An 18,526-nucleotide genomic window follows, 5' to 3' on the forward strand; every position below is an offset into this window, starting at 1 on the left:
AATACTGTGTTAACTAGAGTATTCAGTAGGAGGGTGACTATTACCATTGATGGGTTGTTTTTCCTAAACACACTGTAGTTATCATAACCAAGTAGCCTAACAGTATAAAAGTTTTAGCATAAAAAAAATAAATTACCTAAAGCAAAAGTAGTCACTACCAAGTGTATGTATACATCACTTTATTGATGCAGCTGGAGATGTATAACCTTTAAAGTAAATGTGCGCAGTACAAAATGCAATGTTTGCATTCAACTGTAAAGAAAAAGCAAAATAACACAGATATACTTTAACAAAGTATATTAAAATTGTACTTCAGTAAAGTTACGCTCCACCACTGGTCCTATCCCTGCTCTCATCCAGTATCGAGAGCAAGGACACTCCCCTGACTTAACGGTAAAACAAACAGAAATGTGCGACAAATACTAGGAGGGGTTGTGCAGATGCTAATTTATTATGTACATATGGCATCAAGAAATAATAAAAATATGACAAACAAGAAGTATTTAGAGAGCTGTTGTTAAATCTCAACGAAACACACACACAAAAAAATGCAGCAATATCCCTAGCACTGTCTTATGTACAAATTCCCTTTCATTCAAATAAAAACACAAAGAGGAAATGTTCTTAATTCAAAAAGCATTAGATGGTAGTTTGTAAATTGCTAGTGTATCTTCAGCCAGTGTGAGCCAGTAATGAATCATTAAGGAAAGGTGCATAGCAGCAAGATTAATGAGACTGAGCAATGCTGGAGAAGTACTCCAGCATGTCCTGGATTGTAAACTCCATAGTGATCCCAGAGCCAGGGTAGCACCTGCCTATGAGATCTTCAAAGTGCTTGTACTGACGGATGAACTCGTCTTGCATGGAGTGCCACACCACCTAGAGGAATAGACAGGAAGTGCAACAGTTCAGAGGCAGGAAGAGGCATGCAATGATTTTAATCCCCTAAACTGTTTTTTTCTCACCTGCAGCAGACTTTCTTCTTCACACAGATGTTTGTCCACCTTCTTATAAAGATTGTCGAGTCCCTTTTTCACCTCTTTACCAGGATACTCTTTGATTACTTTTCGCAGCTCTTGCTTGTTGAAGGCCAGCTGATAGCTCACCTCCTCCTCACGAACACCCTGGGCTACACGTGCTTCAACTCCTTCAAAGAAATGCTGCAAGCGAGATGACAGTTTGCCTGTTATAAAACTCTGCTTATATTCGTAATACTCCAACTCAGGCTAATAAAGATGACTGAATTTTGTGGTCACTTTAACTCTTCTCACATTCAGTTTTTCTAGAGGCTGGCCCAGAGAATTGATTACGTAAGACTGTAGATGGTCTGTGTATTTGTGCTTGGCCTCTCGTCTCTCTGCATCCAGGCAGGAAATCTTTAGACGAGACAGCGTAGAAAAGATGTGGTGGAAATTCTCCATCATCACGACATCTCGTGGTGTTTTCTGGCTTTCATTGGCAACCTTCTCCACTGAGAAGACAATAAACAAGTCAGAAATTCCAGGACACCTCATCAACTTCACATGATCCTTTTCCAATAAATAAGAACTTGCTTAATGATCAGTGGTCTCACCGTTCATGAAGACGGCCCTGATAAGCTTAACGTAAGCTTTGTCCAGGTCTCCTCGACGCTCTGCATTGCGAAATATGGTTTCAGCCAGTTCAGCGAATTCCTCAAACCCAGTGACAAAAGGCAGGATACCAACTTTGCTCTTCTTGGATATCTTAAATTCCTCCATCTGTCGGATCTGATTAGACTGTAAAAAAAGAAAAGATAGAAAGTTAAAATTTATTCCCAAATTCAGCCCAGCAATGACTCCTTTGACTGAAAACAAACAAATGAACAACAACACTAGTAATTTCCCGCAGGCTCTGGATTATCACAGAAAATGAATTCTGAGTAAAATTTTGCTTGGCCTTTTCACAAAATGATACTACTGTTATGATTTTTGAGGAGTAGATCGCTATAAATAAATTTCTCAGCATCAGAAAACTACACTTTGCCTTTATGACTTCATTGTAAACTCACGTGTTTGGTGTCACAACACTGGATGCAATATCCAGGCATGAGTAGCCATGCTGCACAACCATTCCTGACCCATAGTCACCCAGCTGCAAGGCTTTCTACCACTTTAGTGACTCCAGGTTTAAGGCACGTTTGTGTTGCCCTTACCTTTCAGACCCAGAAACTTTGTCCCTCTTTTATACTATTTTGTGGAGTTTGCATGTTATCCCTCAGCCTTTTTGATTTTCCTTCACCTACTTTCACTTCTTCCTACAAGCCAAAGATGTGTTTGTTAAGTGGTGATTCTAAATTGGCTGGAAGTGTGGATGTCAGAGCGTGTTTCTGTCTCTGTCTGTTGGCTCTTCGATTGACTGGCGAGTTTCCAGAGTGTAACCCGCCTCTCCTCCTGTGACAGCTGGGATAATCTCCAGCCCCCCCCCCAATGACCCCGAGTTGCTCGTGGGTCTGGAGTTGGATAAGCAGTTAAGAAATTAGACAGACACATAGTGTGGCAGCCTTCAATAAACCTACATAATATTCCTTAACCAGACTTGAATTTAGTGATGTCAACAACAACAACAAAAAAGGCACTACTCACAATGCATTTGTCAAAGTTTCTCTTGACAGTCACCAGCACATTTCCCAAAGTTGTGCTGAGATAAGAGGCCGGGTCAACGTTCTCAGCTGTCCACACATGGTGACTCATCTTCACCAGCATGTACAGAGAGTGGAAGCTGTCAATCTTGTCGCCCAGAGCGATGAGGCTGTTGAGCTCTGTCTCGATGCTCTGGAAGATTTTATTCATCATCAGCCGCACTATATCTTTCCTGGAAATTGAAAAAAGAAGCGAACAATTGCATTTAAAAAAAAATAAAAAATTACATCAGAAATATTAGCAATGATCTGCAAGAACTCACTCTGATGACAAGGAGTGTTTGTGTTCTGCCTGGGGAGGCTTTTTAGATGGCAAGCTTCCATCGAAATCCTCCGTCTCTGGCTGACAGGACAAAAGAGATCAAACATGACAAACCTAAACAAACATCTGTGGATGCATATATGAATGACACTGGATCTGATAACACGCTAGCATCTGTCATCACTGTTTTATTCTACGCTTTCAGGAGAAACAAATGCTCCAGTTTCAGATGCTACCACACAAGTACAAGCACTGCTATTGTTGTGAAGTATTATAATTCATTTAGATGACATTTGATCTTTCTGTTACAGCCATTTCCAGTATGTGATCAAAAAAATACCTGTGCGAGAGGGGGTGCAACTGTCAAATGCTGCTGCAGCTTGAAAAACTTGCTGATGAAGTCTTGTTCTGCAAGACACAAAGGCTCCAGCTCACTGAGGACCTGCTCAAATATCTGCAGAGACAAAAATAAATAAATAAATAAATAAATGTAATTTCTCAGGATGTACACACATGTTGCTTTATTTCCACTCCACTTAAATTTCTGGCAGTGTTACCTTGTCGAACTTGGTCCTGTCGGCCACATCGAGGTCAGAAGCGGACATGTTGCCCATGTCCAGTAGTGATGAAGACTGGGAACGCCGGCTGTTGGAGCCCTGCACTGTGAGCTTATTCAGGCTTGAGGTAGAGCCTGTCAGCTTCCCAGAGCTGCCATGTAGGCCTAATGTAGCACAACAAATATGGTATGAGTTAATGGCTATGTTTTGTGGGAAGGCTAATACAAGTCAGTTTTCCAAAAATTCTACAGTGAAGGAATCCAACTTAACATCAAATTAAATGGTTAGATTTTTGGCATTTGTTACAGAATGTGTGGTAATGTACTGTGATGATTTAGCCCAACCAACCAGGTACAGGGTGAGGTAATGGCTTGTATTGGAACAGCAAAGGGGTTTGATCAGAGGATTCATTTTAGTACAGCCATGTAGTGATCAGAAGCACAGTTGAAAATTGACAGTGGAACAGCTCCATTTCAAATGTCGTACTTACTTTCTGTTTCCTGTTTGAGTGCACTCTCTTTCCGCGGAAGCGTAGCTGCAGCCAGTTAGAAAGGCGGGCATCAAAGACAGACACAGGTTAGGCTTAATACATGCAGCATGGGAGGGGTAAGGCTAGATGTTAGATGTACACATATGCTGACGTGCACCACAGTGACTTAGGTAGTAGCTCGAAAAAACCTTTGGAAAACAAAGTCTTTGTTTTTGTTTTCAGAAGGAAAAGCTAATACAGAGTGCAGAAAGCAGAGTCCTATAAATCTGCCAAAACCTAAGCTCATCCAGGGGTTCTGTGCAGATTATACATATTGAGAAACAAAGCATGTAAAGTCCCTGTGCAAAGGGAAAAGGAGACATTACTGAAAGACAAACTTTGGATGCAGGCATAAGATTATAAGATGGAGAAGCCTGCAACAGCAAAGATGGTGGTATAAGAATAATTTCAGGGGGAAAAAAGCTATTTATAATCTTATTTTAAAAGCTAAAGCACATAAATCTTCAAGTGTTTTGTTTTTTAAAATCATATTCAACTGGTGATTCTACAGATGCAGTTTTTAATGCCGCCGCGATCATTAGATAAAGCTTCAAAATAACTGTCCAAATAAGTGTCTAGAGGGATTATCAAGAAGGCTGCCAAGGCTGCAGAGCTGTGAGACCTGTTCTAAAAAGACTTTGGTAATGCTTTTGGTACCAGGCATGGTGCAGAAATGTTTGTAAATGTGTGAGAACATAATATAAGAAGAGGATAAAACAGTCAAGAAATGCAACAAAATTCATTCCTTTTGAGTGAACTACATGATGGAAGAAAAGCATAGTTATGTTAAGTTTAACGTGGGAATCATAGCGCTTACCGAACTTGCCCTTCGGGTCTTTGGATGTACCCGCCATTTTTATTTTGGCAACTTCAAAGAACTCTTTGATTTCTCGCTCATACAGTTTGCTCATATATTCAACATATGTCTGTAAAAAATGAGAGAATATTTGTTAAGATTTACAACTTGTTACAGCTAAAATGTGTATTAACATTTTGGAAAACATACATTCTAGGAAAGCATTATATTATACTAAGAATCATGTGCTCTCTCCTCTTTTCTTTGCTTCTAGTTTATTTCTTAGTCTTTTTTAACCACTCTCTGCTTATTTAACTGTATTAATAATGCTCACAAATGTCCGCTGTACTATCCAAACCCCACAAAAAGCACACTTCCCAAAATGTCAAACTGTTTCTCAAGTATTTTCGCAAAGTAACACTGCACTGACCCTCGACAGGCCTTCGTACTTCTCCCTGTGTGTGTTCTTCAGCCACTCCATGAGCTTGGCGTAGCGCAGTAAGTCCCTGTGGAGAGGGCTGTGTTTGGGCAGGGTCAGCTCAGCTGTGTGCTGTGACAGGGTTGAGCTCTGGTCATGGCCCTGAAGATCACAGTGAGAACAGATAATCATTAGCAGTATATTCACCAGAAGTATACATTACAGGAGAAAAGTTATAATATGCATTTTTCCATATATGCACGCAAACACATGTTATGCAAAAGGAAGACTTGGCCTGCTTCCTCTTACAATCATCTGAAGCATTACCTTAGTGTACTGGATATCCAAATGATGTTAAAGTAAATAATCTAAGACAGTCTTACACTCCAGAGCCACCACATTCTCAGCCAACTTCCTGAACTGCATCTCTTTTGATACCGAACTGATGTTCTTCCCACTTTCCCCTAAGCTTGTTCAGTCTCTTCAAGACATGCACGCAGACAGGCACAGCATTTTATGATATGAGACTATTAGCAAAGAAGCCACGTTAGCACACAAACATAATGAGCCCTGAGCCGAGGCATTTGCCAGAGGAGGAGGAGGATGGACAGAGCCTCTTCAGCTTTGAGATCAAATGTGAGATGTTCAGTAGTTAGAAATATATCCCATGCAATACATAATGTGCTATGGTGAAAAGCTTGAGCTCTCATGGCATGTATGTTTGAGTTATATGTGAGAATTCAAACATTAGCAAAATGGGGCACGTGGGGGTTGCTGTGAGGGTACTCACTGGAAGTGACAGACAGGAGGACCTATAGAACTGAGGGATGGTCATTTTGAAGTGACTGAAGTGGTTGAACTGACACAGAGACAAAGAGCAGAGTGGGATGATTCAAAGTGGGATACACAGAGAATCAAGGATAGGTGAAGGGAGACGATACAAGGAAGCCCAGGAAGTAAGTCTTAACTAAACAGAAAGCTCAGTAGAGGAGAAAGAGAGAGACAAAGAGCTTGGAAAAGCAAAGGATAGACTGATGTCCTCCATTTCACAGCAGACCAGGGACGAGGATACCAAAACATTTCATTATTAAATCTGCTTACACTACTTTGTTCAGCCAAACATTTACGAAACCAACAAATTTCAACGTTATCAGTACACCTTGTTCAATTTCACAGTTCAGTAGTGCTGGGGGATTCAAGAGACATTTATTCTGATGAGATTTTCCTTCTTTAAATGTTTAGAATAAGACAATGAAAATATATTCCTGACCAAGCTATGCCTGTTACCTGATGAACAAACACATTGTTGAGATGATTCGTGAGGCGGCGAGCAAAGGTGTCTCTCAGTTCAGCAAACAGGAGCTGTTGCTGGTTCACAGCCATAAGTTTTTCATGGCCTGCAGAAAGAAAACAACAAGACTTTAATCTCATTACTTGTTTTTTTTAAAGAGCACCGGCTCATCAACCCAGTCAGCAAGTAATCAAGAAAACGTCATTTTTAAACTTACCTGGTCTGAGAGCCACATTCATACACTGCAGGAGAGCCTCAGAGGCATTGATACAGGCCTCTATACCTTTAGGGGATGTCAGATCTCCCTCCTGTAAGGCCCTGATGTGTCCCTTTGATAAGTCCATGTAGTTCTACACAAGGAAAACAAAATGAAAGTCACAAATCAAAGTGTCGTTGTCTAGCAAAATCTAAATTTGGTTGAAAGTAGAATTGCTCAACTGATCCTCAAGTGGCCTTTTTAGACTGGTTCTAAAAGTGAATTTCATAAACGCAACCTTTTGAACTTTATCAAGTCCTAAAAATCAGGAGTGTGTCTGCTTTGACTATGAAGTGGACATGGGTGGCTTCACCTTAATTTTACTTGTCGTGTGATTAACTGAACTAAAAAGGCGCCCCAAAAGTCTTTTTGTACGTTACTTCACTTCTTCTTCTTCCTCTGAAAAACAACATGGCCATTCCCCAAAAAGTTTTAAATTTCCAATACCCTCAGATCCACTGAGGCTTAAAGTTTGCTGCTTATTTTGGAAAACATTTTAATGTGCTTCTTACCACTAAGAACTGGATCTCGTCCAGTAGTTTGCCATTGTTGGTGTTGCTGATCTGGATGAGACGATTGCTCTGTGAGATCTGGTCCATTTGCTCCTTCACACTCTGGAGCATCTCTTCATAGCTGCTCAGCTTGCCCTCGATGGTGTCCACCTCTCCCAGTGCCTCATCCAGCAGCTGCATTAGGATATTGACCTGCTTCTCTGATGCCATGATGGACTGAATGTTGGCCTTATTGTAAGAACAGATAAAGAGATATAATTACTATTATTTTCTTTCATTATTAATGAGAGTGGTTTTAGGTCATTAAACAGATGTCACCCTTAAAAATGGACAATGAACTGGCTTTACTCACCCCATCTAAAACCTGAAGCTCCTTGAAGAGCTTCTCTGCAAAAGCCTCTGCATTGGAGATGGCGTACTCGCATGTCACCATCATGCTCTCAATGTCTTGCTCTTCACGGGTGCTGAGTTCCTGGTATTCATCCAGAGCATCCTCATCTCCCCCTGCAACACTCTGGCTCTCACCACTTGGCACAGACTCTAAGCCCAGGAGAAGAGAACAAAAACATGTGCAAGACATAAGTAGAATGGCAAAGTTCAAAACACATGATATGGCATCTTCAGACTCAATCCAGTTTTCTTCCATTATTGAAAGAACATCTACAGGCACAATTACACTGAGTAAGGGATACCCAGATCTTTCATGGTTTTAAGAGTAAAGCTGTACTTATTTTGTATGAGTGATGAAAGCGTAGCATGACTATGAGCAACAAATGAAAAACAATATTAGGTAGTGGCAGGAGGTTGAAAATATGAAGCATGTCTATCAGCTTCCAAGTAAAGAAATTACTGTAATAATTAATCTGTATGCTGAAACAACTGAACTAACAATGTACTTTACTTCTTTTAGCTCCAATTAAACTACAGGTGTGCATTAAATAGTGTGGGATATATTACTAAGGTTATATACTGACATATCCATATGTATGAAAAGGGACAATTCACAGCAAAATCAAATATAAATATTTTCACTCTGGCCTCTAGAGTGCGACTTGCCCAGTTTTGGAGATAAACAGCTGTAGAGATGCCTTGAGGAGCTCAGGTAACAACATAAGTACATTTTAAAACTCTGCATCAATATCTTTCCATAGTATTATGATCCAATTACTTAAAAAATGTACCCACCAGGTTAAGAGCAGTTTCATGTAGGAACTATTTTCAACCTGCTAAACTACACCCAACAAAAGGAAGTACACACATAGTCATGAGAAGAAGTTCATGCTCAAGGCTCAAGAAAATGACACAGGATCTACACATGAAAGGAGACCTATTATACTTTCCTACGATTTTCAGATGTGGCTACTCATTAAGAAAGGTTTCAAATAAGTCAGTCAGTATATATATGCTAGAAAACCCGATAAACCAAAGGCTCATGCTTCAACCTGCTTGCTTTTAAGTACATTTATGCTCAATTAAGAGGGTTTTTTTTATTCTTGTATCTCTATGATGTCAAATAGAAGTAAGAGTCTTGGTCAGTATAGACAGCAAAAAGCAAATAGTCCCAACATCAAACTGTTTATAACGCTTTTTTTTTTTTTTGAGTAATTAGCTCATGATTTCTAGAAAGAGGTATACTGCTGAGTGTTTCAAAAATATTCTGTGCACATCAAAGTTCACATGACATCTAGTTCAATTATAATCAAGAGAAGACTGGTTATTTCTCCAAAACTGAGTCCTTCCATCTAATTTTTTTAGTTCAGGGTTGTTGTGGAGCTGGAGCCTATTCCAGCTGTCATAGTGCGAGAGGTGGGATAACACATAGAGACATACAACTATTCACACTCAAATCCACACCTATGGCCAATTTAGAATCACCAATCAACTAAACATGCATGCTTTTGGACTGCGTGAAGAAATCAGAGGTACAGAGAACCCACACAGGTGCAAGGGAAGCATGCAGATTTAATTCAAACACGCTCTTGCTCTAAGGCGATGGCACTCAAAACAATATAAACAGATACACAGCTACAGGCCAGAGGACAAGTATGTAAATTTGATTTTGATACAAACAGTCATTTTAATGTGGAACGAACATGGGAAACAAGGAGATTAAAAACATGATCTAAATGTCTGTAGACAAACAAAATGAATCATTTCTATTTACTTTCTAAGGACAACGAGCCAAATAGCAGCAGTTTTAAGGAGGTGAAAGTCTCTGGTGAGAATGGTGGTTTGATGTAATGAAAACACATGAGGAACGAGGAGGGGGAAGTTAAGTCCTACCAACCTTCCGCTTTAGGAAGTTCTGGCCAGAGAAAGTTAAAGAGAAAAAAGTGAGAATAAAGAAAGACTTTAACACAGAAAACCATACCACAAACCAGGAAACAGAGAAGAGGCAGAATCTTTTTGAAAACATGCCATTAAAAATTTTACTTAAAAAGAAAAATCCAGGTGGAATTCTCACTTCCATATTAGATTACCTCAAATATGTGCACTCTAGTGTCAACGGCAGTGGTTTGAGATAAACAGACACACCTTTAAGCAAATGCAATCAAATTGTAGCAAGAGGCATGCCGTCACAGGGATGGCTAATGGTGGAGTATTTATTTACGCACCTTCAAGCAGCTGAGAACTGACATTCACAAACTCCACCTTCTTCCTCAGATAACGCTGGTTCAGCTTCCAGATGCAGGAAATGAAGGAGTTTTTTTCAGCTGTACTGCTGGCCACCCACCGGTAAACTTTCTCAAAATGAAGATCAAACTCAGGATTTTCCTAAACCATAAAAGTAAAAAACAATATCAGCTTTGAAAACATGTTTTCTAAGTGAAAACACAAAAAAAAGGTCAGAGAAATGTATTATTTCTCACCTTGCTTGCATCTTTGGCATCTACTTCTGTCAAGTCTCTGAGCTCCCAGGTCTGCTGTCGCTTGTAGAAGTCCCCCTTGTCCGATTTTTTCACTTTCACTACTTTAACCTGGACAGGCCTCTCTGTGGTAACTGGAAGAGCAAAAAAAAACAATTACTTAAAAAATTACTTCAAAAGGCTTCTTATCCTTACACATTATTTACAGCCATTTATATGGTGACTACCTGTAGCACACAAGAAGCAGTTCTTCTTCTTTTTTCCTGCTTTGCAGACGTTAACAATGCCAAGGAGACGCTCATCATTGGGTGTGAAGATGTCCCTCTGGAGAGCATGCTTTATGGCTGTCATGATGGATGCTGTCATACAGAGACCATGACATAAATAAATGCTTCTTTCAACTTCAGGTACTTGGAAAGTTAAAGCTGGTTGTCTGTTTTAGGGACTTTGAATGGTTATCCACACCTTAATTTCATCCTGAGTGGACTACTTGAATAGATTTTATTCAAGTGTCAGTCTGTCACTGCCTGGGTGACTACAGCAGGTCCAAAACACAGCAGCTTGGCCCAAGCAAGTTTTTTTTATTGGATGTTTCCTAGAAGCACATTGTTACTTTTTAAGAAAAATGCTATATAAATAAAGTTTATCATTTCCTTCATACAGAAAATTTTGGTGATTGCCCCAAAGAAGTTTAGCCTTTCCCAAAGAGGTTTTTATACTCTTTTGGGAAATTTTTGTGTATCAAATGGTAAGAAATAACAGGATGCACACTGCAGTTCAATAATGTAACATCATTTCACTGCCTTAACTATAACTGACGTGCCAAAAAAAATGATAAGTAGTATCATATAAAAATTATTTGATTTTGATATTATTTTATATTTATTTCACATTTATATATCCTGTATTTATCGAGGTAAAAAGTATAACTGACACTAAAAATGCCTTTTCCAAGACAGTTCCATAAAGATCTTTTAATGTAGAAGACGGAGTAGGTACAATAGTGCAAAGTCATCAGGATACTAGAAAAACTGATTTCTTTATTTTATATATAGTGGTGTGAAAAAGTGTTTGCCCCGTTCCCGATTTACCATTTTCTTGTAAGTTTGTCACGCTTAAATGCTTCAGATCATCAAATAAAATTAAATATTGGAGAAAGATAATATAAGTAAACAAAATTCAGTTTCTAAATGAAGGTGTTTATTATTAACTGGTTGGGCCACCCTTAGCAACAACTGCAATCAAGTGTTTGCAATAACTGGCAGCACGTTTTACAGCACTGTGGATTAATTTTGCCCCACTCATTGTTGCAGAATTGTTGTAATTCAGCCACAATCGGATTCAGGTCAGGAGTTTGACTAGACCAAAGTCTCAAGTTTGTTTTTATTAAGCCATTCAAGGGTGGACTTGCTGGTGTATTCTGGATTGTTATCCTGCTGCAGAACCCAAGTGGACTTTAGCTTGAGATCACGAACAGATGGTCGGACGTTCTCCTTCAGGATGTTTTGATAGAACCATGAATTCTACTGTCCATTTACCACAGCAAGTCTTCCAGATTGTGAGGCAGCAAAACAGCCCCAGACCGTCACACCACCATCACCACATTTTACTGTTGGTATGATGTTCCTTTTCTGAAACGCTGTGTTACTTTAAGACCAATTAAGATCAAAATGAGCGGTGGTCAAGATGTACATTTAGTTTCATATCCCTGATTGAAGAGGTTACGTCAATGCACATAAATAGTCGCTTTGTGTCTTTGTGCATTTCTAACGCTGACATATTTAAAGGACGTCGATTAAAACTACAACACAGTGCCCCAAAAACTAAAATAAACGTGCTTTCGAGGCAGCCGGTGAATACTGCAGCCCTGAACCCAGAGACATCGGTGACCCTTCCTGCTGTCCTCTCTGTCGGTTAGCGTCTGTTAGCTGGACAAAGCTAGCTGCTGCTGTTAGCATAAATGACGCCGGTTGCATAAACCAGGCGAAAAGAGTGCGTACACCCGCGAAATACTCGTATAAACCACTGTCAGGGTTTTTATTCAAAATGCACTCTGTGTCCATTTTAACAGAGATATAATACAATAGCGGTTACCTTGTTTTTTCAGCCTTCCAGTCCTACGAAGCACCGCCCTCTTACTTCCTGGTCCTCAGATGGAGCGGTCATGTGACAGCAACATCCTCCTCCACCAGCAAACGCTAAAAATAACACTACATTCAGGTCACATAGATTCTGTGCAATTGTTTAACAGTTGCCCGTCGTAATATAACAGATCTCCTCGCTACAGAAGTGTAGATTTGTTCTTTATGTTCATTATGTTGAACAACAAAGCATTTATTCGTTGATTCCTGTCCCACATGTTGACGCAATGTCCCACGCACTTTTCTAAAGACAGGTGTTTTTTTATCCTGTGCATTTGAAGGGAGGGAGTTTTATTATAGCCTACAGACGAATGTTAGATTATCTATTGCCATACTCATCTGGTAAAATTACAAGTCAACAAAAAGTCACAAGCTTTGCAGATTTTGGTGAATGCGGTGGAAATACCACGTAGAAAGTCTTGAAAGCACACATGGAATCACGTGGAACCCAATTTAGTGCCTTGAAAAAAAAGTGCAGATAAATACATAGTTTGTCTGTTTGTTTGTTGTTTTTTTCCAATTAAATTCAATTTTATTTATACAGCACCAAATCACAACAATAGTCACCTCAAGGTGCTTTATATTGTAAGGTAGACCCAGTAGCGGTTTTTGATACGGGCGACACGAGCGGTTGCCCGGGGCGACATCACGGGCATCGGCAAAAAAATTAAATAAAAAAAAAAAATGCTCGTACTCATGCTGCCCCGACATTATGTCAGCGCATATTGGGTACGGCATAGGCACCGATCGGTTTTCTATCGCCCATTTGCTGGGAGTAAGGGCGCGGCACAGGGAGGAGAGGGCGGGGCGGCGGGGGGGATTCTCTGGCTGGCCGGAGCAGCATCTAATAACCAACTCGCAAAATAAAACAAAATAAAAACAAACCAACAAACACGAAAACAACAGACATAATGATACAGACTTATAATTTGCATCGATGTTTTTTTCGAAATTCTATACGCGAAAAGTGAGCACGAGAGCCCTCGGTCCGCCTGCTCGCTGCTGAAGTCAAAGTAAACTTTATTGTCATCTCCGCTACATACAGTCCAGTATATAGAGAGACGAGACGACGAGGCTCCAGTTACAGCAGTGCAAGTAAACAAACAACAAATATAAGAAGAGTAAGAAAATAAATATACACTTTAGGACCAGGGGTAAAGGGATCAATAACAATTTAAAATTTATAATTTACAGTTTGATGATTTAAAGTCTCACACACAACCTGTCGACAGGGCAGTGGGGCCGGTTGCTTCCAAATAGAGCACATTTCATTCATAATGTTGTAAATCCAAGCCCATTATGTATTCATGATTTGTTCCTGGGTTGTGCGAAATTCCAGAAATACACCTTAGACAAAGTGAATCTGTGAACTAGGGTGTAGGTCAATTAGGTTATGTTGTGGCGATCCTCGAGTTGGGGGATGGGTGTTCATACTGGAGTGCAAAATTAAAACCAATGGAAGATGGACAAGAAAAGTTGAAAGCCATCAGGTGCTCAGTTTAGAAAAAATGGGGGGAAAAAGAGGAGGAGAAATGAGCAAAAGATACAGGTAAGCAGATGTGTCATTGGATAATGGCAGGTCATGTATCCTGAAACAATCAGAATCACAATCAGAATACTTTATTAATCCCTAAGGAAATAATGTGGGTTACAGTTGCTCCAAAAATAAATGGTAAAAATAGTAACAGTAACAATACATAATGTTACAGATTTTAATATTAATTAGTCATTGTCAATTGTTGATTTGTCCTGTTCTCATTGTATGACGAATTATGATGGCTGTTTGGTAGCTGTTTGCATACTATGCATACTTTCTCTCTCTTCATGTTCGTGTGTGTGCGCATTTTTCTCTGGTGAAATTCAGTATGGTTCTGACAACAGTTTTATGTGGTTGGGGGGGGGGGGGGGGGGACGCCAGAGGGAGTGTTCACTCAGGGCGCCAAACAGGCTAGGACCGCCACTGGGTAGACCCTACAATAATACATGCAGAGAAAAACCCAAAAATCATCTGACCCCGCTATAGGCCAGCACTTTGGAGACAGTGGGAAAGAAAAACTCCCTTTTACCGGGAAGAAACCTCCCACAGAACCAGGCTCACGGGCAGCCATCTGCCATGACCAGCCGGGGAGAGAGAAAAAAGATGCGATAAAAGACATGCTGTGGAAGAAAGCCAGAGATTAATAACAAGATTCATTGAAGTATGATTCAAGTATGATAAATGAAACCAAAATATGAAACTCTGAGATATCTGTAAAACTACTCCTCTAAAACACTGCCAGACAACAAAATGTTTTATTTTCTGTTAAATTATTTTTCTCTGATAGTGAGTATTCCCTTTGTCTTAAAAATAAATGCAAAATCAAAATCATTGAGTCTGCTGTGATCAAGTGTCAAGCTGTGGAACACATAAGTGCAGTTTTGATAACCAAATATGTCTTTTATGACTTAAAGAAGTCAAATTTACCAAAGCAATAACTTTGACACCCTTGCTCAAATAAATGATCTGAATATATGTAGCTTTCATAATCTCATAACTATGTACTTTTTAATTATGGCAGGAGAAAAAAAGGTTTATGCCCTAAACAGAGGAAAGAGGAAAGTTTTGTAGTGAGACATCCATTTCTGTCACTTCAATTAATTCAAGAAGGGTCAGCCATCTGCCATGACCAGCTGAATAGAACATGGCTTTACCCAGTATAGGTCAGCTGGACAGCAGGAGGGGTGCATAAAATGGTTAGAACTGCCAAAGTGCAATAACCATTTTGATATTGACTAAAATATCGTGTAAATTAAAGTAACATTGTGAAGTTATATACATTGTCTTTGAACTGAGATTCAAAAATAGGAGCCTTCCTAGCTACCAAAATATTTCATTCCTTGCTGGTGGCTCAACTTTCTCAGGCGATGACAAAATTTCACGTCATTCAAACATGATCAAACATGATAAGGACAGCAGGTGGCATTATTAAGCCACGAAATAGATATTATTTCTATACTTTCAATGGCTTATGTGTATTTTTTTTTTTTCATAAATACACTGGCCAAACACCATGTGTTTAAGAACACGAGGGTGTTGTCAGTATTGTACAGATGAATTTGCCTTTTTTTGCATCAATAAAATTATATTTGTGGTCCAGTTTTATAGCAAAAGTCCACTGAGGCCATACAGAGACCCGAAGCAAACCAATAAACAAGTCAAATGAATGTCAACACAATGAGTCAGAGATGTGACACAGATTAAGATCAAGGATTAACATTGATCTGCAGACAATGCCTTGAGGTAAATGGCTGTGTTGAAGTTATTGTGCAGAGACAATGCTGAATCTCCCAGCTGGCGTATGTAGCGTGCACTGTCACCATCAGTTAGCTTCAGAGCTACTTGCTCAGTGTGATGAAATGGGAAGATTTCAAAACACATCCAAAGTGTACAATGGGTGCTTTCATATTTTCATTTCCACCACTTGTCATGTGTCATAAACTCTGCCTCATATGTCCAAGTTAAAGAAACTATAAAAGTCATGCATTATTTAGGGAAATGAATACAGCATCAGTGTAGGATGTGATGAAAACCTCTGTTGTAGCTCATTGATGTACATTGTACAGACATGAAAACATTTTATGGAGTTATGGCTGTAATATGGAAATATCCACGGAGTATAATACATTATAGAGGAATATGTAGAGGAATTTAAGCCTTGGCCAATTCTGCTTCATACATTTAAATAACGTTTAATCTGTAAATATTTTGTGACAATTACACACATTTAGTCACAGAAAAAGAACTAGTGTATTTTGGGGGGTTATTTTTTGTGTAAAAATAACACTGTTTACAGCCCATGTGTGCAATATACACCTTTTTATTTATTTATTGTTTTCTTGTCTATGGATAAGTCTGTAACATGACCCATGCCACAGCACAGCATTAAAAGGCTAACTATTTTTCCAGCTAAAAACAACTCACAGCCACACATACATTACAAAATATACACACACTGTAATTGTCTTCATTTTTTTTCCACCACCACCTCATTTTAAGGGTTCACTCAGAGCTTCCACGTATGTCTTCCTTTTATGTGAATGCGAAAGTTTATAATGGTCGGTACTGACGTTGATGTTCCTAAAACAGAGCGATGTTTTTGCAGTCGCAGGAACTTCAAACTTACTGAATTGTGATAACTGCCGTTTAGTGGGCATAGCATCAATTAAAAGTACTCAATTTAGAGGAACAAAACAAAGTGGAACCTGCAGGTAAGAATTTTCCCCAACTCGTGTCAGGAGGCCATTTCTATGATGTGGGCGCCCCGGTGACATGCACGGGGTGACATGCAGATGTGACAAAACAAAAGGGCTTTTCACGCTGGTGCTGCAGTGTCAGAGGACGGTGATTGCATCTGTGTAATCTACATTTGACATTCACACTGGTGATTAAAGGCTGATAGCATTTTCTGCTTCTGTGTCTGTTTCATTTGGTATCAGGATGACATTTTCGGCAGCCTTTAATATGCTTGAAGAAGGCATCATTGGTATTGTTTTCAAGTCAATTCAATTCAGTTTTATTTATATATTGTCAAATCACAACAACTGTTGCCGCAAGGCACTATATATTATAAGGTAAAGGCTGTGGCGACAGTGGGAAAGAGAAACTCCTTTTTAATAGGAAGAAACCTCTGGCAGAACTGGGTTTAGGGAGGAGCAGACATCTGCCATGACTAGTTAGGGGTTAGGGGAGGGAGACAGGGCAAAAGACACACTGTGAAGGAGAGCCAGAGATTAATAATAATAATAATTGATTTTAATGCATAGTGGTGTATAAAAGAGGTGAGTGAAGAAGAAACTGGGAAGCCCCCATCAGCCCAGGACTATTGCAACATAACTAAGGGCTCAGGGCCACCTGATCCAGCTCTAACTGCATACTAGAGTTTTAAGCCTAACCTTTAAAAAGTGTCTGTCAGCTGAATCCAAACTGGGAGCTGATTCCACAGAAGAGGGGCCTTGAAAGCTGAAGGCTCTGCATCCCATTCTACTTTGAAATACTTAGACTGCAGACTAACCACAAGTTAGCCTGCAGTCTGAGAGCAAAGTACTAATTTGGGGTCATATGGTACTATGAGGTCTTTGAGCCTCATAGACTGGGCCTGAATGTTCAAAATTTTGTATGGGAGGGGAAGGATTTTAAATTCAGCATTTTGGATCAACTGAAGTTTTTTCGGGGAGTTTTTAGAACAATCTCATGGTAATCAAGAACAATACTCCAGCCTAGAAGTAATAAATACTAGACGCGAACCAGTTTTTCACTTCAGACAGGATGTTTCTATTTTTTCCAGATATTATGTAAATGCAAGAAAGCAGTCATATACATTTGTTTAATATGCACATTGAAGGACATATTCTGGTCAAAAATGAGTTGAAGATTCCTCACAGTGTTACTTGAAGCCAAGGTACCGCCGAGTAAGTATCTAAGACTCATATTTATTGTAATGTCAGGACTCACACAAAAGATTAAATTAGTATTCATACAGGGTAACTTTTATTGGTCTTTTATTGGCAGCAGTCTTTTATTAGTTGTTTTAATTTTTTTTTTGAAAATCAGATAATAAACTCCTATTCAAATGTATGTTGATGGAAGTTTTCTTTTGCCACTCTTTTCCCTCTCAACTCCCATCATGTTTCTTTAGCTGTTAAATTATGGATCAAGTATGTAAATGATAGTGACACTTGACTCTTGGAGCAACACAGCAAAGCACTCACATGAAAACTTGTATGAATGGCATCCCACTTGAGTAACCTCATCCCAACATGAGGGCTTTGCTCATCACTGGCAAATTACACATAAAGAAGAACATGCTAGTCATCCAAAGTGAAGTAAGCATGAGAGCTGCTATTACATGAGCAATGCTCCATGTAGAGCTCTTTGCTCATTATGAGGGACAATAATGTGTGCGATTTTGTTTTGAAGTAATCATGTAATTTAAAATGTGCGCGCCTCTGTGTTACCCGGTGTGCTCTGCTGATTGTTTATGTAGCTTCCTGAAACATGGAAAAATATAAATTGGGAAATTGCTGTCATTATGACCGAAAAGTGAGTAGTTTTGCAGGACTTAGGACCCAGACACTGAGAGGGAGAGCAAGGGAACGAAAAGCAATTCTTTTGTTTTGGGCTGTTATTGTTGGATAAATTCTTTTCTTTCTTGCTTTTTTTTTTAGTCTAGTCACAGATTTTTATTTTTATTTTTACTGG

General features: G+C 39.4%; 1 protein-coding gene across 5 annotated transcripts; it reads right to left on the minus strand.

Moving 5' to 3' along the window:
- Positions 1-162: 162 nt before the first annotated feature.
- Positions 163-12,391, minus strand: exoc1 (exocyst complex component 1). 5 transcript variants are annotated; one of them, XM_040040544.1, is made up of 20 exons: positions 12,242-12,391; positions 10,375-10,506; positions 10,151-10,281; positions 9,896-10,055; positions 9,568-9,585; positions 7,633-7,820; positions 7,281-7,508; positions 6,730-6,862; positions 6,509-6,618; positions 5,234-5,383; positions 4,825-4,933; positions 3,969-4,013; positions 3,479-3,642; positions 3,262-3,375; positions 2,923-3,002; positions 2,604-2,832; positions 1,574-1,757; positions 1,272-1,471; positions 966-1,160; positions 163-879 (listed from the first exon to the last, which is right to left on the minus strand). In XM_040040544.1, exons 2-20 carry the CDS (start codon positions 10,496-10,498, stop codon positions 727-729), a joined length of 2,715 nt encoding a protein of 904 aa, XP_039896478.1. In that variant the 5' UTR covers positions 10,499-10,506; positions 12,242-12,391; the 3' UTR covers positions 163-726. The 5 variants fall into 5 exon arrangements, with proteins under 5 accessions (XP_039896478.1, XP_039896479.1, XP_039896481.1 ...); XM_040040545.1 differs by lacking the exon at positions 12,242-12,391 and adding an exon at positions 10,613-10,932; XM_040040547.1 differs by lacking the exon at positions 3,969-4,013.
- Between the last annotated feature and the right edge of the window lie 6,135 nt (positions 12,392-18,526).

This window comes from Simochromis diagramma, unplaced genomic scaffold (genome assembly GCF_900408965.1).
Source record: "Simochromis diagramma unplaced genomic scaffold, fSimDia1.1 OVJJ01000026.1, whole genome shotgun sequence".
Classification (NCBI taxonomy): Eukaryota; Metazoa; Chordata; class Actinopteri; order Cichliformes; family Cichlidae; genus Simochromis; species Simochromis diagramma.